Source organism: Phoenix dactylifera, unplaced genomic scaffold, assembly GCF_009389715.1.
Source record: "Phoenix dactylifera cultivar Barhee BC4 unplaced genomic scaffold, palm_55x_up_171113_PBpolish2nd_filt_p 000602F, whole genome shotgun sequence".
Classification (NCBI taxonomy): domain Eukaryota; kingdom Viridiplantae; phylum Streptophyta; class Magnoliopsida; order Arecales; family Arecaceae; genus Phoenix; species Phoenix dactylifera.
In genome coordinates, this window is record NW_024067999.1 from 168,918 (window position 1) to 191,315 (window position 22,398).

A 22,398-nucleotide genomic window follows, 5' to 3' on the forward strand; every position below is an offset into this window, starting at 1 on the left:
GACAAGTAGAATAGGGCAAAAAGAGTATCGTTTCCACAAGGAGGCGATTCAAGTACCCATTTATAAATTTTCTATATTATTTAGACGACCCCAAATTGATGTGACTGACTGCAATTTTTAACCTGAAAAATCAAATATGAAAGGTTCCTAGGGCTTGGATTTCATCAATTGAATTCCTTCAATGAATTTAAATCTGATCGTTAATATTCTGCTAATTACAATGACCGAATCCCTTTTTTTTTATGTGATATCCTCTTTCAAGGCATAACACCTATACCTATATTAATCCTATGTCTACTTTCATGATATAAATTCATTATGATATGTGAAATTCTTGATTGTAGGTCACAAAGGTGTGCATTTATTTCTAAACTACACCACCAATGTTTGATAAATTCACCAACTAATATTGAACTTCAACTTTCGTTACTTCATTCAACATCTTAAGCATGCAATTCATGGCCAGTAAATTGCAAGAATGAAAACCGAAATCATCAAATTGCAATTAACAAAAGATGTTCAATACAACCATACTCAATTCATATCAAAAATTCAATGATTACGTCCTAGCCCTAGGATAAGAAAACTAGCAAATCATAACTAATAAATCAATCCCATTATTTCTCAAACATAAATTCGCATTCAACATTCTTAATAACAATTCAGCAAATAAAAAAAATAAAATATGTATATATATAAGAGAAAAGAAAAGAACTCTGTATTTGCAAAAATCCTCCATTCCGTTCTTTCTCCCAGAATTCCAGCTTTTTCTTCCTCTCAGAATTCTAGCTTTTCCTCCTCTCGGAATTTCAGATTCTCTGCATTTTTTCTTTTTTTTCTGCTTCTCCTCCCTTCGTATCTGCTGGCCCTTTTCCTTCTCTCGGAATTTCATTTTTTTTTTAATTTTAAAACAGATTTCCTCCCTATCTGCTAGCTGAAATCCCGAAATTCTAGGCTAATTTTTAGACTCGACTCCCAGCTGAATTTAGAGCACCAAAACGATATACTTTGGAGTTGGACCCTTCATGAAAGTTTTAGATCTCGTTCTCAGCTTTCCAATGCATCTGGGTTTGCATTATTCTGACTTATATAATTCCATATACAAGCTGAAAACCGAAACAGGGTCTGGGTCGCAGTAAAATTCTCTTATCTTTCCAGCAAGCTAAACAACATATGAAACGGACGTCTGTAGCTCCAGTTAGAATCCAAAAACCGAACAGTGTTCTGGGTTGACTAGACCAGCCCAATTTCAACCGAATTCAATAATTAAACACCTGCAAAATACCAAGAATTTTTAAGAATTAAATAAATGTAAAAGACACCTAAATTCTAGACAAATGAGCTAAGAACATACAAAACACTCTAAAACAAAACAATTAAGACTAAGAAAATGTGTGAAAGAAATTCCCACATCAGCTAGCTTCTATGAAATCTGTTCCACTTCCCTAAATTAGACTGCTCCATTGCACCTCCTCCTTCTTGCTTCACTTCTCTCACATTCAATCCTTCATCTATCCGTCAAACTCAATCTCTTCTCCAATGCCTCTGCTTCATTTTTTTACACTAGATTCATCTCACTAAATTTGTCCTAAGTAGATCCTTTGAATTTTTGTTTTGAAAAGCATTCATCAAGTAGACATGGATCCATCTATTTAGGCTTCAAACCCTTTCGACATCAGTGTGATTCCACTCTTCATTGGCTTGGTTAGAATCCATATATTTGTCTTTTTATTTCTCTCATTCTGATTGAGTCTAAAGTCATCTAACATAGTGTAGATTCGAATCCATTGAAATTGATTTCCAAATGTGTGCCATTTTGATTTGTGCTTGACTGTTGAACTTAATTTAGGCTAACTATATTTGGGTGGCCCTTTTGAAGCTCTTTTTTACCTGCTCTTGTTTTTGAACTATTTGACTTAACTATGCTCCTCTTGACCCGGTCCAAACCTAGGGTACAAAGGATTGAGTCCAAATCTATATTCCACTTCCACTAGGTCTGTGTAGACTAATGTGAGATAGAGCTTATACCTATTTGGTTCAAGCTTGAACTTGAAGAGATCCTTTTCTAAGGAAGAGGCTTGAGTTTGCCCAAGGTTGGTCTTGAATAGGCGTCCATCCATTGATCAAGAATATATAAACCTTCCTTTGATAGGAGCCAAATTAACTTAAACATAATAAAATCAGCTTACTATGAATGGGGAACATACATGTCTTTCTAGAAGAGAGCGCTCTTGATTGTAAACTTTGGATTGGCCATCTTATGTCTTACCCATAGCCTTGGAAAACACAATATTGACAGTTTGACATCATCCTATAGCAGTTCCTTGTACTCAACTTGGCCACTCTTTTTTTTTTTAATAAACCAGATATAATTTACTATCCTTAAATATATACATCAATGAGAATCAACATGTAAAAATGAGTGGGAGCATAATAATAGAAGTCTATAAAGTAGTCCCTGTATGATTTTCCATATAGGCCAAACTGAATCTACTGCACTCTTTGGTCCATAAACATGCGCAAGCACCTCATAAGAATTCAATTTATCAACCATATGCCTGCAATCTTGTATCAATAGGTGGAAACCAGCATATGAAGCTGATAATGGATCATCATATTTTGACTTTCAATGGATAATTGATTAGATTTTGGGGAATCTCATACCAAACTTCTTGTCTTCTCAGGTGGATTCGGTAGTTCATTTATCAGTCTCCTAATGAGAATATCACAGCCCTTCAATATGACAGCAATCACAAAACTATGTAAGAATCTAGCAGACATGGTTGAGTCTAGGTTAGTGCTGTGAATTTTTGAACCATTGGATTCTATTTAATTTTTGGTGATATTAAAAAAATATACTCCAATTTTGGAGCTCCTTTCTAATCATTGATGAGATCCCTATTTGGGAGTTTATGGTTCCTTAATCTGACCACTACTATAGAATTAATCTATGCATTCTAAAGGGCGGCCAACCAATGGTCTAATGACATCAAGGACTAGATCCACCGCATTAACAAAAATAAATTAAATTTTACAAATCTGAATACCTTCATCATCTATTCTGAAATCTTATTGCATTTTAAGACTAAACAGTATTTTCAACCAGATTTTATGTGGTGTCTTCTAAACTATATCCTAATATCAAGAAGACCTACCACGATCTACATGATCTCAGGCCATGCATCATCCTTCTTCACATTTCCTTCACCTTAGGTCATGGGTTTTAAGAACAAGGGCACAAAGAAATTTGTTCATCGAAATATAAGGATGAATACCCATCCTACCATTCATCAATTTAGCATCAAATATCTTTATATTAGGGCAAAAAAGGACATACCCATCCTACCTCAAAAATTATACCCTACACCACATGCACCATGTCTATGATGCACTGCAGGAGCAAATCGAAACGAGGTGCATGGGGTGGCAGTCTGATATAAGTGCATGATAAATGAGGTCCACATAAATCTTGATGTGTGATTGGCATGGTGCTCGTAGTGTATGGTATAATTTTTCATCCTACCTGTAGTCTTCAACATGAATGGCTCTTTATATTATATATGGTGGGAGAGGATGTATTTGTTATAACCTTAATTTTTGAAAATGGCATAGAAAGAAAATGGAAGGTGGTTGTGATACAAAGAGAGAAGAAGTCGGAGGCTGGAGAGAAATCTTGGAGAAAAATGTGGAATAAAAAGAAATGCAATTAAGCGTTGACCAATTCATCTTCTCTCATTATACTAAATTTACTTCTATATGTGGGCTGATTCAACTCTATAAGTTTATAGACTGGTCCAGCTTTGAGCTTATATAGACCAGGAAAGAACCAACCAATCTAAAGGTGGACTTCCTTATTATCTATTTTTTTTTAAAAAAAAAAAGTAAAATGCTTGCGGTGTACACTTTACTAATGATACAATTTTTTTAGCTGAGCTTGGTGAATGAAATTATGACTCTCAAACTTGAGGCTGTACTGGTGAGATGAAATATGGTGGAAAAATTTAGAGAAAATAACATAACAGGTAATCCAACCTGACTCGTTACTATTTTATGAATATTTTCTATAGCCAATGTGATGCCCTATTATTTTCTATACACAAGAACCTCATAGAAGATTGCACATCAACTAGTGAGTACTGACCCTCTATTTGGTATGAAGGCTGAATTAGATGAAGGATGGATAGGGGAGGAAGGATGGATGAGGGAGAGGATGGTTGGATCTTCCATCCATATTTTCATTAGTTTCATTAGTAAGGGGTAATTTTATCAACATAGAAATCCACCCCTCACATGTTTCATTGATTCTTCCTTGTATTCTCCTAATTTAGGAGGATGCAAATTGAAGGGCCAAGTTGGATTAGCAATTCCTTCTTGTCATCCATCATTCCTCAGTTCTTTTGAGCCTAATGGTGGATGGGAGCCATCCATTCTTCCAACCCTCTCATTTCTCCCTCTCATAACCCCAACCAAACATAGGGTAAGAGGCAACCTAATATCAAGTTACATATGTCTTGAACCAAAATGCCTTGCAAGAGCATGTCAACTTGGTCTATTGGCTCAACAAGTAGAGATAGAATGAATAGGTTGAGTTGCATGTATTGAACCAAGCATTGACACTTCTCACCAAGTATGAGGCATAAATATTTAAAAAGGGCATAGTTTGCATAAGCTGGACTAATAGCAAGTTCACTAAACCATATTACAATAGGCTTTTACCAAAAAAGAAAAAATGATATGATTTGATAATAGGCATGCACTAATACATTTTTCAAGGTATGTCTCTCAATAATGTAACATCAAGTATATAAGAATGCAATAAACTTGCATCAACTGATGTCCTAGAGGACACATGGATGATTTTATAATGGATTGTCCCTTTTTTTTGTTAGCCATTCCCTAATATTGTGTCCTACTAACAAATTTGCCTCCAACACTATCCAGTAAATTTTTCTATAGAAATTGCTAGCTATCTAAAGGAGCACTATGCATCTACGCCTTTCCAGAATATTCCTTGTATCCATATAAAATGTGATCCATAAGCCTTATCCTTTTTTTTTAATCATACTGCCATATAGGAAAGAAATCGATGCTTGCAAATGGTGAATGTTACCATCATATACTAGGGCACAACAACACCATATTTCTCACTTTCAAAAATTAAATTTAGTAAATGATATTTTTACTTATAAGAAATTTAGGGAATTCACAATTTGTAAATTCAAGTACGAAAAAATATAAAGTAATGTATATAGAAAAAATGCAATGACAATAATTTCTTTACAATATTGAAACATATAGGGGTGGCATATTATCATTTTGGGTGAATTTGCATTAGAAAGCAAATTAAGATAGCATCTACTTATTTAATTCAAAGTTAACCTAAGACAAATTCCAACCATTATTATCTTAGTCCCGAGTCATTCTCCAAATTGACCTCCACTTCAAGCTCACCCTCGCGATCTCCTTGCTCCTCACCGCATCCTTCAGCGTCCTTCTTGTCCTTGCGTTGTATTACCATACCAATAAACAAAACTTGATCAAGGATAATAATGAACAACGAATAACACTTCTTATCATTATTCCAAGCTTGATCAACAAAATAATAAATAAATGCAAGCTCAACTTAAGCACTAAGTTTTATCCATGAATTCAAGCATTGTTCAAGCCATGTCCCAACTTTCACTTGACAATAGCTGAATATGATCGTGTAAAGTTTGATGGTTTAAGAAATTTAGGTCATTATTATTAACTGTTGCATCCTTTTGAAGCAAATTTAGAAGGCAGAATCTTGGAGTTACATTTGATGGCGGTGTTTCTTTGTGTATGGGCTCTTATAGTTTTCCATTTTTGATGAATGGGAGGAATATTCCACCTTTTAGGTTGAATGGTCCAAGTTCTATTTTATCTTTCTTATTTTCATCCAATGGTTATTTATTAGAAAAATGAAAGTGATTCATTGTTTTCCAATAAAGGAAAAAAGGGTGTGGATCTTTATTGATGTTGAGGTCAATGGCATCCAAAGCATTTGGAGATTTTTTATCAAAAAAAAATATTTAGAGTGCCAGTACAAACACCTTCCTCTTCTCCCTCTATTGCAGTCCCTCTTCGCCTGTTGCTGCAAGCCATTGTCCTTCCACTCCACCTCTCTATGTTACCTTTGCTTCATTTCTTTATACCGCCATTGTGAGAACTAGGCCAACTAGGCTTGTTTTGGATCAAAGTCGACAGGCTCAGCCGACTTTCATTCAAAAGAATTAAAAAAAAGGAGTTACTAGGACAGGGGATCACGATCCCCCGCTTGAATAGCCGTTGTTAGGGAGGAAAAATGCCGAGGAGGCATAGCCGGTGCAATTTCTCTAAGGCCGACACAAATGGCTAACGACCGTTGGAGGCCACTGCAACCGATGAATGGCCAACCTTATTTGTCCTTCGATCAAGTTGATCCAAAATCCCTTTTAAAACCCCCACCCCCTTCGAACGATACACCATTGAGCTTCATCTCTCTCTTCCCTCTTCTTTGATGACCGTTGTGACGCCACAACTGAGCATCGCCACCCAAAACACCCTCCTTTCTCTCTCTAACTTTCGAGTGCTCTGTTTCTTTGTTCTGACATCCATCACCTCTCTTTTTGCCAGAAGCGGCACCATTGTGAGATCCACCGCTACTGCAACTCACCACTGAGTCCTCACCCTCTTGTTGCTTCCTTTGGCTAAGGTGCTGCCACCTAAGGCAGCTAGGGGCATTTTTCCTTCCCTTCTTCCTCCATTTTATCCATGTGTGTGCCTGAACCACCGCGGACACCTAGTCATTGGCTATGCCACCATGCCGCAGGTTGCACCGCAAGCCACCGCAAGACGTGCCACTTGTCATAGGCCAGTCCATCGCCGAACCACCAAACCACCTCCCCCTCTCTTCGTTTTTCCATTTTAATGGGATTACTGATCCCTGCTTTGGCCAAAAAGGAAAAAAAAGGGAGAAAAAAATGAAGAAGGAAACCCACTTACTGACTCTCCAGATTGAGTCTAATGTCCAATTAAGCTTAGACCTTCCCCTGAGGTTGAGTCTAATATCCAAACCCAGACCAAGTTTTACTTTCCTTGTTTTAATCTCTTTATCTCTCTCGAAGGTTGACGATATAATTATTTTGATCAGAGCCTTCAACTCCCATAGGAACATATATTGGGTCTAGAGATCGGGGCATGTGTTAGAAGCTGAGATTAGTCTATCAGGATGAACTTTGAATTTGATTAAATCTGAATTGTAAGTTTTCTTTACTTCTGGTGATTTTCTAATGTATACCACACATTTATTTAGAATTTATAATTACCATTTGAATGAATAATTGAAAAAATATTTAAATATTTGGAAAATGAAAATTTTGGAAAAATATGAATAATTATGAATATTATGCATGTTTACATAAAAGAATAATTCATAAAAATTATGAATTAAGCATAAATCCTTGTTTTGACACAATTATGAAAATAATGAATTATTTCTATAAATGTAATGTTGAAATGAGATGATATCTCTATTTTAATACTAAATAATATTTGGAAAGAAATGATTACTTGTGTTTTAATTTTGCATAAATTTTTTGAAAGAAAATAAATTTTCTTCTTTTTGGAATAAAATGTGAGAATTCTGATTGATACTATTGTATCGTTGAAAACAAGAATGTCTATAAGAAACTAGTTGTTATGGATATTTTAAAAAAAACTTTCTAATTAGACTACAATTCAGGTCTAGCCAACGAGACTGATCGTTTGCTGCATGTCAAAAATTAGTTTCTTCTGAATCTAGCCAGTTGGGGCTTATCGCTAGTAGAACTAGTCCTTTCAAGCCTAGCTAGTCGGGGCGGAACACTAGCATACGCTAATGGATCACATTTTTTGTCCTCAGGACTAGTCTTTTTACCCTCATGACCATGTGATTCAGAGCTTGTTTTCTTTCGGGTCTAGCTAGTTGAGACTGATCACTAGCATATGCTGATGGACTGCGTATTCTTCATTCAGCGGCTTGTCTGTTTTAGACCTTATCACAGGGCTAATCGTGGTAGTAGTCATTAAGACGAAGAGAGAGTTTACGATTTACTATTATACATTACATATTTTGAAAAAAAATTATGTTGGTGAATGCATCTTAATATTGTTAAAGTATTTATATTTAGAAAATTTTATTTTATGCTTGATCTTACTAAAGATTTTGAAAACTTATTGAGTTATAAGCTCAATACATCTTTCAAATTTTTTTACAAATGCAACAAAATGGGCGGGACGTGGTGCCAAGCTTTAAGGAGTTTAGGATTTTAGAAGACATTTGGTTAGCTTTTTTTTTGAATAAATTTGATTTGTACATAACATTATTATTATTATTTCTTGTGGACTATTTTTTTGAATAAATGTATTAGATTATTTGCTTCTACCACTGCTTAAGTTTGAAACGACGCAAATAAAGAGCAGGTCTTGCATGTCCTATGGAGTTAAACTATAAGAATGTGTAGCCGCCTATCATATGCTCGAGCTGTTCTCCCACCAACATTTACGTCTTCTTGTCTATGGCTCCAACAATGTGGACGACAAGATTTTGGTGAAATGCTAAAGAGAAATTTAATAACTTTAAACACCACAATATGCTCAGAATGGATAAACCTATGTGTAGTGTTGGATGTATTTTGAATGTTCTAGTTCGGTGCCTGACTCGACATGATCAGCATGGGGAGTATTTCCTTCAACATGAAGGACGATTGGATTTTTTTCCATTTTTACGATGATATAGGCATTGCTAATCATGTACAGTGCATTGAGAATTTATATAATTGTTAATTGTGATGTGGGTAGTCCTAAAAGAAATTAAATAATTACGTGATTGGCAATGTGACATCATCCTGTGTAGAATAGTCGAATCATTGTGCCTGTATGGTAACGTCAAGGACCGGTCTAAAAAATTTCAAGCCAAAGAGGTGCAAATTGGTCAAAGTAAAAACTGTTTCTATAATTTACCTTGATTATAATTACTATAATTAATACTACCATAAATAATGGTTAGTTGTTTTTTGATGTGAAATAATGGTTATTTGTTACCAAACAAAGCCTCCACCTTGGGAGCCAACTTGAGCTGGGATGTTTCCTAATCAGACAAAGTTTTAACCTGACTATAATTCAAGTTGCTTCCTTTTAGGAACGCGATCTTGCAAACCTTTCCTTTCTTGAACCGTTGCAAATATCATGAAAATCGAAATTATAAAACCGAAACCGTATTCAGTATTTGTTACCGTTTGGAGGCCTTTCCACTCTCGTTCTTTCCGCGGCGTTGTGGTGTCGATCCGAGCGTCTTCTCCAAAGCTTTTGAGGAACCCTAGGATTGTTTATTGGTTTTCTTCGATCTTTTTTACTGGTTCTTGAACGGTTTTTGTTCTTCTTTACGTGCTGCTGCAATTGGGAGAAGGTGGTACCGATGACGGAAGTGAAGCGGGAGAATGAAAAGGGCAAGCAGGTTCATGAAGCTACCCTGGATTTGTGCCCTCCGGCTTTGGATATCGGGTCTAAATTGAAACTTATGACTGTTTCTGGGTAATCTCTTTTCTACTCTTACTCGTAGTCTTTCCTGCAATTATATGTTTAGAATTTCAGATTGCTTGAATTCGTTTTGAAAACAAGTTTTTTGGCTCATAAGTTGATTTGTTGTGACTGTATATTCAATATTTTTCCTCTGTTTTAGTTCGCAATAAAATAGTCTGCATCTTTACGGATGAAAAAATTTAGGAGATATCTGAGAGTTTTAACGCTCTCTCTTAGTTGGATTATTTATTTTTGTTATTATATATTTATGTTAAAGGAATCCAATCAATGAAAAGATTTTGAGTTTTAATTTTTATTAAATTCTGATTCACTAATTTTAGTTTTCGTCCGCCGCAAGGAGGAAAATTATCAAGCAGAAAATAATTTTCTTTTTTTTTCTTTTTTCATTGATAGTGTTAACAGAAAATAATAGCTATTGATCGTTCTTTGAATGTGAAATCTATGGTAGGTTCTTTGGTACCTGGAGCCCTGTTGCTCTTTTGTTACTATTGTATTTCCTAACGACTAATATTGCTGTTACTGTACTACCTTTCACGAATCATGCCTTTGCTTGTTGAACCAAACAGGAATTGATTACTTTAGTCGGTCACTTTGGCAGATAATAGCTGCATCAGCTTATATAAGTTATGTTTATTTTTTTCTTGACAAAATAATACGGACGTTCCAGCTATGCATGTCTAGCTTTTCATTGCTTCTCAGGACACTGATGTGTGCAAAGTTCTTTTATGACATCCACAGTAATGGTAGTTGTTCTTGTTTCAGGAGAACAAGTGGTCCAGTCAGAAGATCAACAAAGGGAGGCTGGACAGATGAGGAGGTGACTAGACTTACATGATTGTACTTTGTTTAGTGTGTTATGGTTCAAATGCACACGTAAATTGTTCAGTTAAGGCTCTGTCAGCAAACTTTCGGAAGAAATTGATCTGATATGTTATCCAGTTAAAATATTTATTAACAACACCTTACAGATGATATTGTCACATTAACTAAACCTTGTTTGAGAGAATAAAAGGCAGCTCTGGGGGATAACAACTTTGAGCAAAGAGCCATCTTTTTCTTGAGAATTTTTTGAATTTTATAATAGATATCAACTTCAGGCGATAATTTTTTCCAATTTTGTCACAGGATGATATGTTGACCAAAGCTGTAAGACAATTCAATGGGAAAAACTGGAAGAAAATAGGTAAATGCTGTTCTATCTGATAAATGTTTTCCTGATTTGTTTACAAGTTCTTTTATAATGTGTTTATATGTAGTAATATTTTTCTCTTGCCTGGTTACCCGACTCTCTCGATCTATAGTTCTTACCTGAGCTCTTTTTCTTTTATGAGGATCATATTTTTTATGAAACATCTTGCAATGCTAGATAATAAGCATATAAGATTTGACATGTTTGTTCAAATTTTCAATTAATCTACTCTGCTATAAATTTTTCAAAAAAGTTGCTGCTATTTTAATTAAATGGCATTTTTGCTTTTTAATACCTATTGGTTCACTTGACTCCTTGTTTCATATTTGACGGCAACTTAAGATTTTTCACTTAAGCTTTAACTGTGAGTATTTGTCCAACATTCACTACCAAACAGATATTGCACCTCTCATGCTATTAATAGATATTCATTTGTCTCTTTTACATCACAGATGCATCATGGAAGGCATTGTACCCTCCAGTATAGACATTGCCTGTTCCAAATACGCAGCCCATGATACATAAATGCAGTGCAGAGTCAAGAGTAGTTATTTGACCAATGATTCATTTGCTTGCCTCCACTATCATGCTCAAGGATGATGAGCAGCATAAACCAGTAATGCCATTATCCCTGCTTACTTTGTGAAACTGTAACTGGGTTTCTTGAATGTTTCACTTTGATCATAATCAAGCATTGCAATAATTACTATTTATTTCTTAAAATTTTTATTGGGATTTTCTAAGAGTTTCACTTGGAAGTACGAGCTTTTGGGTGGGTTAGGCTTTTTTTGTTGCTTGATAAACTTTTACTTCCTTTTTTTTACTTCATAAACATATGAATTCAATAAATTTTAAAGTATAGAATTCAAATTTAATTACATCTTCAAGTCAAATGTGATATTTCAATGTGACCTTCTTGGCTTTCCAATTTCTGGGTTATGATTCACGTTTGTCGAGAACATTGAAATTATAACTTTAGATATGTTTTTATTGAAAAAGTTAAAATTTATGTATGCAGATCTTATCTGACAATGGTTATGCTTTTTCCCAGCTGAACTATTTCCAGGTCGGACAGATTTGCAGTGTCGCAGCCGCTGGAAGAGAGTTCTCAACCCTGAGCTAATAAAAGGAACCTGGACCAAGGAGGTAGAGTCCATCATCCTCCGTTTCTTCTATGTATAATGCCACTGCACCATATTTTATAAGTTGCTTTAGTGAATCTGCTATTAAATATGCAGGAAGATGACCTTATTATTCAACTAGTTGAAAAGCATGGTTGTAAGTGGTCTGTCATTGCAAAGTCCTTGCCAGGTCGTATAGGCAAGCAATGTCAAGACAGGTAATGTGGCAATGTTCTGGTATAATTTTTATATTAAAAGAAATAAAATTTTTGGAAGCTCTTCTTTTTGGAACTAATAATCCTCATGTTTTTCAGCCGTTTTCTGTTAGAACTAGTCTAATAGTTCTCAAGACATGATACAGATTGTTTAATATATGTATCTTAAATATATAATGTTAAATTCTCCTAAGCTGAGGTTCTATCTTCGATACAATTTTAGAAATTAAACCAAACAGGACTTAGTAAATTAATTTTGTCAAGAAATTAGATATGAAAAGTTACTAAAGTTTCTGAACCAAAACTCCAATGTACCCCCTTTTCAATCAGACTATATGCAGATTTGGACAAGTGATTCTAGTGATATTGTCTGCTCTGAGTTTTTTCATTTACTATTTGAAAACCCTACATGTTAAGTTTATAGAGTAGTTAATCATTCATAGAAATTGCTGGTTAATTAAGATCTGCATAGCTAAACCTGTATATGAAGGATGAGGCTTGTTGTTCAAGTTTGCATGTCTTGGGAGCTGCAGATTCTTCACGTTATAGATTTTCTTGTACAATTGACTTTGACTGTTGTAAGAGATCACAGCTTAGTTTCTTCGAGAGTCATCTTTAAAATAGAAGAGCTACTAGCTCACAGTTCATCTAAAAAGGCAATAGGATGATAGGCTGAATTGGCTGGGTTTGAAATTTGCAGAAACTGAAATGGGATGTGCTGAAATTACATATTTGGAATATTTGTCAGTCTCAAGTTTCTTATTTTGAATGCTAGAAAATATCAATATTTTTATTATTTTCTATATTAATATTCCCTATTTTTATCAATATTTGTCGTCCATTGTCTTTGTTTCTGTCATGCATATCTTCATAAAATATGAACATGTAATAATATGTGAATTTATCATTCTATTATCTATTGTTCAACATTCTATAGCAAGGTTTGCCGATCCGATACTATAGGTCATACCAGCTGGTGATTGGTTCAGTGCGGTACAAGTCTGTACCATGCCCTTTTGAGATGTATTGAAACAAGGAGGGGGAGAGGGGGAAAATTAAAGAGAGGGAGGGAGAAGGAGAAGAGAGTGAGAGGCTCGTTCCATACTCGGATAATGCTTGATGGCTGAGATCGTGGCCTAGGTAGTGCAAATCTGACTATAGAGGAGGCTGTGGCAACAGAAAGTTTAGGAAGCCCGGATCTAGCAGCGGAACAAGCTGTGGATGACAAAGAAGATTTGGGGACTGCAGATCTAGCAGTGGTGGAGGTCATGGATGATGGAAATAGGGAGAGGAATGGTTGGTTGGAGAGGGAGGAAGAGAGAGGGAGGGAGGGAGGGAGGGGGAGCGAGAAGAGGAAGAAGGAGAGGGAGGGGGAGAGAGAGAGCGAAGAGAGAGGGCCGAGGAGCTTTGAGCTGTCAACTATCTGGTATGGCGATGAGGACAAAGTGAGAGAGGGGGAGAGAGAGGGAGAGAGAGGGACGGAGAGGGAGAGAGAGGGACGGAGAGGGAGAGAGGGAGCATCAGCCGTTGGCATATGTGGGATGATCGTCGATTGGCGAGGGTGAGATGAGCACGAGGCTGCATGCACTCGAGAGTGACAAGCATAAGAGAACAAATCCTAAACCACTCTATCTTGAATTAGTAGGCTGAATTGTGTTGGTAGCCAATTAGTCCAGGTTCAATATGCCCCGAACTGGTTGTTTGGCATGGTTCGGCAAACCGTGTTATAGTTTGTATGGTAGTGACATTTCTTATTTCATTCATGCAATTTACATGCTTCTCCATATCAGAACTATGGTTCTAAAGTGTACAAGAACTCTCAATCACTTCTATTTGTTATATCATGCATTCGCTAGTTAACTACACTAGAAGGTCTAATGTTTGAAACATCTTCATGCGCTTGAACAAGACTTTATTGTGAAATCATTGCATCTTGCCTTACCTTCTCTCTCTATACACGTGTATGTGAGTGCGCGAATCATTCCAACAAAGTTTGATAACATCACTAGAAGTGGGTATTTGAAACTACACCATAATATTAACCATTAGCAAAGTCACGACATCTACCACCATTGTAAGCTGTTCCAGGTCCTTTTTCTCATGACACCATTCATGTTGTTCTATTCGTATTGTAAAGGTCTTTCACTTCTCTTCCTCATCCTTTGATGCAATTTGACACCTTCTCCTTACTGGAGTTTCTTTCGATCTTTCTTACTCTAGTACCATTTCAAATTGTTCTCTAGAGCTTTATATTGTATGTTATGTGTACTTATCCCTTGCTCTATTATTCCTAGTTTTGCTGCACATACAATTCAGCACTTAGATCTCTTACAGACTCAACATTATTGTCATAGTTTGGCAAAAGGGGAAAAATGACTTTTGGCCATGTAGTGATCAGTTTGATCCCCTAAAATGACAACCTTTCTTCTGCTTTTATTTCCTCTGAATGAGATTGTGTCCCATTTTTTTTATTTGTTTCATGAAATTTTACTTGCATTACAAGTTTTGGTTGGTTGCTGTCTCATAAAAGTGTATTGATTCAAAGATGTTGGTTTCCAATCATACCTTAGTACTTTTAGGAGTTGCTTTGAAAAGTTGGGTGTTTGAAACGAATTCTATAATGCTGCTATTGTTTGAATAATTTTATTAAATTATCATGTTGGAACTTGTCTTGGATATAACAAAAGAAGAAAATGATCTTGCTAGCATATGATTTGAATAATCAGTGGGTCTAGCAGAATTTTGGATGTAACAAAATTTTATGGACATGATGAAAACACAGATTGCGAAGACATCTACAAGTTTATAGGATGTTTACATGTTGTTGGGAAATGGCCCAACTATTTGCTACAGGCTATAGGATTTTTTTCCCTTGGCTAATTCTATCATGGGCTATATATTTTGCCACGATGAGCTTTCCCAAACTCTTTCCTCAAAACTCTGGTATGTTATCTCTCAGGTCTTCTAGATATGTAGCTTAATATAATAACACAATAAGAAGCCCTTTTCAAAAGGAATACTTCAAAACAAGGTTTTGAAAATTAAGATATGTGATGGGCACTTGCTAATGGCTAGTTCAGGCATAAAATGAAGAAGACGGGTATTGTATGTATCAAGTGATACAGTGCCAGCACAGAGTGGTACTTTGATCCTTGCCCCAGAATCTTTCTTGCACATGCTTGCACAATCTCATTTGATCATTACTTTGGCCTCCTTCAGTTCATGTCTTATATAATCTCATTTAGTTTACTGATTTTTTCACATATTTGCATCAGCGTTGTCATCCCTACCATGCTCATTTCATGTTCTTGAATCTTTTTATTGCTCAACAATCTAAAAGCATGATAATGTGGTCTCTATTTCCATATTAAATTTTCCATCAAGTTTCAAGAGTTATGTCTGTTACATGGTCTGCTGTGCCAGTACCTAGCCCCGGACTAGTTGTCTGGTGGCACGGGCCCACGTCGTGTTGTGCCTGGCCTGTACCAACACAGTAGAGGAGGCGGGGGAGAGGGCGAGTAAAGAAAAGAGAGAGGGAGAGAAGGAGACAGGGGGGAAGAGAGAATGAGGGTGGTGGAGGACGGTGGAGGGCCGTCGGAGGCCGGCGTCTCGGGCAGGAGACAGTGAAAGGCTCTGTGGCCAAGAAATAGGTCAGAGTTTGGCCTCTTTTTTTTATTCGCAATTTTTAAGTGAAGTCGGCAAATCGCTTATCGACTTGACTTAAAAATCGCAAAATTAAAAAGAAGCTGTACCCTTATTTCGAATGAAATAGAGGACCGGTCTATTTTCCGCACGGAGGAGCGTCATCCGTACGGCTTGCCAGCCTCCACTGGTTGTATCACCATAATAATGAAATAATCATGCCTCTTATCTTTTGGTATTTGTTGACCCCCTAATGGATTTTGATGAATACAAAACACTAGAGTATAATTCCTTTTATATTAACAATTTATTTAAGGATTTCAGGTGTTTATCTAAGAATATTGTTAAGAATTGTCAAGGCATGTTTCCATATTTTTCAAGGATTTATTGAAGATTTTTTGAGATAAAGAAAACAGATCAGGGACAGCCGAGACGTCTCCGGTTTGTCCCAGAGACGTCTTTGGCACGTAGAGGAAGAACTGGCACGTCTGGAGATGTCCCCGGCACCTGGCGAGGCGTCTCGCAGGGTCGGAGTCGACTCCCGACTCTGCGGAGTCGACTCTCTCAGAGACGGCAGAAAGGCCGATTTCAAGGGATGCGCGCGAGTCGTCTCCGAAGGACGCGGAGTCGTCCCCACGCATAAAAAGCAAACATCCCGAGACGTCCCCAGAAAGCGCGGAGTCGACTCTCTCAGGGATTCCAGAGGACTTGTTTTTCGTTGATAAAACTACGGAGTCGTCCCCAACGTCGCGGAGTCGTCCCCATGCATAAAGCACAAGCATCCCGAGACGTCCCTGTAAAATGCCGAGCCGACTCTCTCAGAAAAACAGAAAAACAAGAAGTCGAGCTGTTCTTCTTCAGAGTCGACCCCAAAAAGCACCGAGTCGACTCCAAACATCGTCAAAAGAATTTTTATACAGCCGAGACGTCTCGCGGTCAGGCGGAGACGTCTCCGGAGCGCCTGGGACGCGACTGACACACTTTTGCAGGTTTGTTTGAATTTCAAACGGTAATATCTTTGTGTCTAACGGATCTATTGCTTGTAGGGCTATAAAAGGGAGCTTTTAAGTGCCTTTAAACAACTTCTCACCAAAAAAAAAACACAAGATCATTCAAGAGAGAAGAAAGAAAAAGAGGTTCAAGGGAGTTGGTGCTTTCAAGAGAAGAAATCAAGTGCATTCAAGTTTTCTTCATCTGATTTCGTGCTCAACTACTCACTCCCACTCGGCATTCAAAGCTCGCATTCAAGCCAACGTGATCCACATCGGAAGAACCACCATTACCCACGCTTCCAACGGCAAAAAGGGTTCTTCCGGTTTTGTTGCTTTTCATTTTTATATTTGCTTTCATAAGAGCTTTTAAATCTTTGTAAAACATTTGATTATTGTGCTTGTTCCAGTCAAGGGACTTGGAACGAGGGATAGGCGTCCCAAGCCTAGGTTAAATTGGGGAATTGTAGGGTTCGTTGTTAGCCCGGAGTAAAACAACGAGTTGGGTAGTGCACTCGGAAAACTACCGGACTGTAATCGCTGATTATCGTGGAAATTTCCAAAGGTGTTTGGGGAGTGGATGTAGGAGCAGTGGAAGCTCCGAACCACTATAAATCTTTGTGTTTGCAATTGACTGTACTTATAACTTTATTCTTACTTTAGCACATACACTTGTGTGTCTTGTTTTAATTAGACAAAAGATTTTAAAACACCCAATTCACCCCCCTCTTGGGTGACCATCTCTGGGCAACAAGTGGTATCAGAGCAGGTGCTCTGTGTATTCTTGAAGACTTAACCGTCTTTGCCAAAGATCAAGATGGCAACACCCTTCAACAATGTCCCTGCTGAGGGGCAGGCAACCAATAGACCTCCACTCTTCAATGGGACAAATTATTCCTATTGGAAGACTAGAATGAGAATTTTTATTCAAGCACAAGATTATGCCTTGTGGAGGGTTATAATTAAGGGACCACACGAACCATCTCACATAGTTAATGGCATTCAAGTTCCCAAACCTGAGGAGGATTGGGATGAGAATGATAGTAGGATGGTTCAACTCAATGCTAGAGCCATGAACTCATTGTTTTGTGCTCTAGATGTAAATGAGTTTAATAGAGTCTCCACCTGTAGTTCCGCCAAGAAAATATGGGATAGGCTTGAAGTTACCCACGAGGGTACCAATCAAGTCAAAGAGTCTAAAGTGAACATTCTAGTTCACAAATATAAGTTATTTAAGATGGAACCCAACAAAACTATTTCATGCATGTTCACACGCTTCACTGATATAATAAATGGTCTAAAGAATTTGGGTAAAACTTACACTAACTCAGAACTTGTGAGGAAAATTCTCAGGTCCTTGCCAAAAGTTTGGGAAGCGAAGGTCACGGCGATCGTAGAAGCTAAAGACCTCAACACGTTGGCACTTGAACAACTATTGGGCTCATTGATGACGCATGAGCTTACAATGAAGCAACATGAAGAAGATGTGCCAAAGAAGAAGACAATCGCCCTCAAGGCTACTTCAAGTGTTTGTGAAGAAGAAAGCAGTGAGAGTGAAGAGGAAAGTGAAGATGAAGACTTGGGATTAATAGTAAGGAAGTTCAAAAAATTCATGAGAAGAAAGAACCCTTTCCAAGAAAGAAGTTTGGAGGGAGAAATGATTGGAAAAAGGAAAAAGAAAAAGAAAGAGACCCAATCATATGTTATGATTGCAAAAGACCGGGACACATCCGCTCCGAATGCCCTCAACAGAAGAAGCACTATGGAAAGAAGAAGAAGAAGGCGTTGAAAGCAACTTGGGATGATAGTGACACATCCTCCTCCGAGGAAGAGAAGGAAGAGACCGCCAACTTGTGTTTCATGGCATTCGACGACGATGAGGTATGTCAAAGCTCAAGTACAGATTTTACTTTAGAAGAATTATATGAAGCTTTCCAAGAGCTCATGAGTGATTGTAGTATGTTAGGAGCAAAAAATAAAGAATTAAAGGCCTCCAATCAAAAACTAAAGGATGACATTAAAAACCTATTGATTGAGAAGGAGAGCTATGAAAATGATAACATCATTGACCTAAAGGATAAAAATTCAAAACTTAGCATTGAAAATGAATCGGCAAAAACACTCATTAAGGAATTAAGTCTAAAAGTCAAATTCCTACTCAATAGTAATACCTCACTTGCACAAAATGTTGAATCCCTTAAAAATGATAAGGAAGAATTGGCTAAAGAAAATTTGGACCTTAAAGATGAGGTACACAAGTACAAACCAATTGTGCAGAAATTTACACATAGCTCTGAAAAATTAAATCTTATTCTATCCAATCAAAGAGCTGTTTTTAATAAAGCCGGATTAGGATACAAAACTAGCAAACAACAAAAATATCTAAAGAACTTTTTTGTGAAAGCAAAAGATATCAAAACTGAAAAACCTACATGCTTTCATTGTGAGAAAAGTGGACATAAAGCTTATTCTTGCATTCAAATTCAAACTAACAAGAATACATTTGTAAAGCGTAAAAACACAACTAAAATGTGGGTGCCTAAGGGAACCAACTACACTAACCAAGAAGGACCCAAGAAAACTTGGGTACCTAAGAGCTTCACATGATTATTTTGCAGGTATGCCTTGCAGCCGAGAGCAAAAAGAGAATGTGGCATCTTGATAGCGGTAGCTCAAGGCATATGACCGGTGACGAGAGTCTTTTCGTCACTTTCAAATCAAAAGGAGGAGTAGTCACATTTGGAGACAATGCTAAAGGTCAAATCATTGGCGTTGGTAAAATCTCCATATCACCCTCCTCATTTATTGACAATGTATTGTTAGTTAATGGATTAAAACATAATTTATTAAGTATAAGTCAATTTTGTGACAAGGGGTTTAAAGTGTCATTTGAATCTTCCCTATGCATAATTAGTAGTCCAATTGACAATGAGATCATACTTATGGGACATAGGCGTGGAAATGTTTATATGGTAGATCTTGATGATCTCACCATGAAAGATGGCCAATGTCTTGTAGCCATGGATGCCAAGGTCAATGAGACTAGCTGGTTATGGCATCGTAGGTTAGGGCATGCTAGCATGGATTTAATTTCTAAAGTGATTACAAAAGATCTAGTCAAATGACTACCAAAAATAGACTTTGAAAAGAACAAAATTTGTGCTGCATGTCAACTAGGAAAACAAACAAGAAGTTCTTTCAAGTCTAAGAACATAGTTTCAACATCAAAACCCTTAGAACTAATTCACATGGATTTATTTGGACCCACTAGAACTGCTAGTCTATGGGGTAAGAAGTTTGGTCTTGTAATTGTTGATGATTTTTCACGTTTTACATGGGTTTCATTTCTTGCCCACAAAGATGAGTCCTTTCCCGCTTTTATCAAGTTTCATAATAGGATTTCGAATGAACTTAATCTTAAACTAAAAGCAATTAGGAGTGATCATGGTACCGAGTTTGAAAATCAGCATTTTGAAAAATTTTGTGAAGAAAACGGTATCAATCACAATTTCTCGGCTCCTAGGACACCCCAACAAAATGGGGTGGTAGAAAGAAAGAATCGCACACTAGCAGATATGGCTCGTACCATGTTGTGCGAATCGGATCTACCAAAGTACTTTTGGGCTGAAGCAATAAATACTGCTTGTCATATTTTAAACCGTGCTTTAGTTAGATCTATCTTAAAGAAAACACCTTATGAGTTGTTGAAAAATAAGAAGCCCAATATAAGCTATTTTCATGTTTTCGGTTGTCGCTGCTTTATTTTAAACAATGGAAAGGACAATCTAAGTAAATTTAGTGCTAAATCAGATGAGGGGATCTTCTTAGGTTATTCCTCATCTAGTAGAGCATACAGGGTCTTCAACAAGAGAACTCTCGTTGGTGAAGAATCCATTCATGTTGTTTTTGATGAAGCTAATGGAGATCTTCTAGAAAAGAAGAAGATGGTGATGCAGGTATACTTGAAGATAGAATGAAGGAATTCTCCATACAAGACAAACAACATGAGGATGAAATCAAAGAAGATACAATTCAGCAAGATGAAGAAGATCAATCTCCAGCGAGAAATCAAGATCTTCCTAGGGAATGGAGGTATGCACATGGTCATCCAAGGGATCTAATCCTTGGTGATCCTTCACAAGGGATAAGGACAAGATCCTCTTTAAGAAACACTAGTAATTATCTTGCATTCGTTTCACAGATAGAGCCTAAATCACTAGAAGAAGCCGAAAAAGATGAAAATTGGATAAATGCTATGCAAGAGGAATTAAACCAATTTGAAAGAAATCAAGTTTGGACTCTAATGAAAAGACCCCCTAATGTTTCAATTATAGGCACCAAGTGGGTATATAGAAATAAACTAGATGAAGATGGAATAGTAATAAGAAACAAAGCTAGGCTAGTAGCCAAAGGATATAATCAGGAGGAAGGAATAGATTTTGATGAAACTTTTGCTCCTGTTGCTAGGTTAGAGGCTATTAGACTACTTTTGGCACATGCATGCTTCATGGATTTCAAACTCTATCAAATGGATGTAAAAAGTGCCTTTTTAAATGGTTATATAATGGAGGAAGTTTATGTAGGACAACCTCCAGGTTTTGAGAACCACTTACATCCAGATTATGTTTTTAAATTGCATAAAGCATTGTATGGACTTAAGCAAGCCCCTAGGGCATGGTATGAAAGATTAAGTAATTTCCTAATTGAAAATAAATTTAAAAGAGGAAATGTAGACAAAACACTCTTCATTAAAAGAAAAGGGAATGACTTATTGCTTGTGCAAATTTATGTGGATGATATAATTTTTGGTGCTACTAATGATAGTCTTTGTCAAGAGTTTGCTAAGCTTATGCAGGGAGAATTTGAAATGAGCATGATGGGTGAGCTCAACTTCTTCCTTGGGCTACAAATAAAACAATCAGAGGAAGGCATCTTCATCAGTCAGTCCAAATACATCAAGGAAATGTTGGAGAAGTTCAAGATGAAGGATGCAAAGAAAATCAGCACACCCATGGGCTCAAGTTGCAAGCTTGACAAAGATGAAAAAGGTAAAAGTGTAGACTGCAAATTGTACAGAGGTATGATAGGATCTTTACTTTACCTTACTGCTAGTAGACCAGACATATTATTCAGTGTTTGCATGTGTGCTAGATACCAAGCATGTCCTAAGGAATCACACTTGCAAGCTGTTAAAAGAATATTCAGATATCTAGTAGGGACATCTAATGCAGGCTTATGGTATTCTAAACAATCTGATTTAAATTTAATTGCTTATTCCGATGCTGATTTTGCCGGGTGCAAACTCGACAGAAAAAGCACAAGTGGTACTTGTCAATTCTTGGGTGCTAACTTGGTTTCTTGGTTTAGCAAGAAACAGAATCAGTTGCATTGTCCACAGCTGAGGCTGAGTACATTGCAGCCGGAAGCTGTTGTGCCCAAGTTCTTTGGATTAAGCAACAACTTGAAGATTTTGGTATCAAAATGGACAACATACCAATTAGATGTGATAATACAAGCGCAATTAATTTAACAAAAAATCCTGTCCAACACTCTAAATCAAAACACATAGAGATTAGGCATCACTTTATAAGGGATCATGTGCTGAAAAATGATGTATTGATTGAGTATGTATGCACTGAAAATCAATTGGCCGATATCTT

The 22,398-nt window shown here is 36.9% G+C and overlaps 1 protein-coding gene across 1 annotated transcript in view; it reads left to right on the forward strand.

Moving 5' to 3' along the window:
• The first annotated feature begins 9,457 nt into the window (after positions 1-9,457).
• Positions 9,458-22,398, forward strand: part of LOC103720268 (transcription factor MYB3R-5-like) — a 28,078-nt gene continuing 15,137 nt past the window's right edge. Inside the window, exons 1-5 of the mRNA XM_008809883.3 lie at positions 9,458-9,573; positions 10,345-10,399; positions 10,708-10,765; positions 11,823-11,917; positions 12,010-12,110. Coding sequence (XP_008808105.1) covers positions 9,458-9,573; positions 10,345-10,399; positions 10,708-10,765; positions 11,823-11,917; positions 12,010-12,110 — 425 coding nt within the window. The remainder of the gene's footprint in view (positions 9,574-10,344; positions 10,400-10,707; positions 10,766-11,822; positions 11,918-12,009; positions 12,111-22,398) is intronic.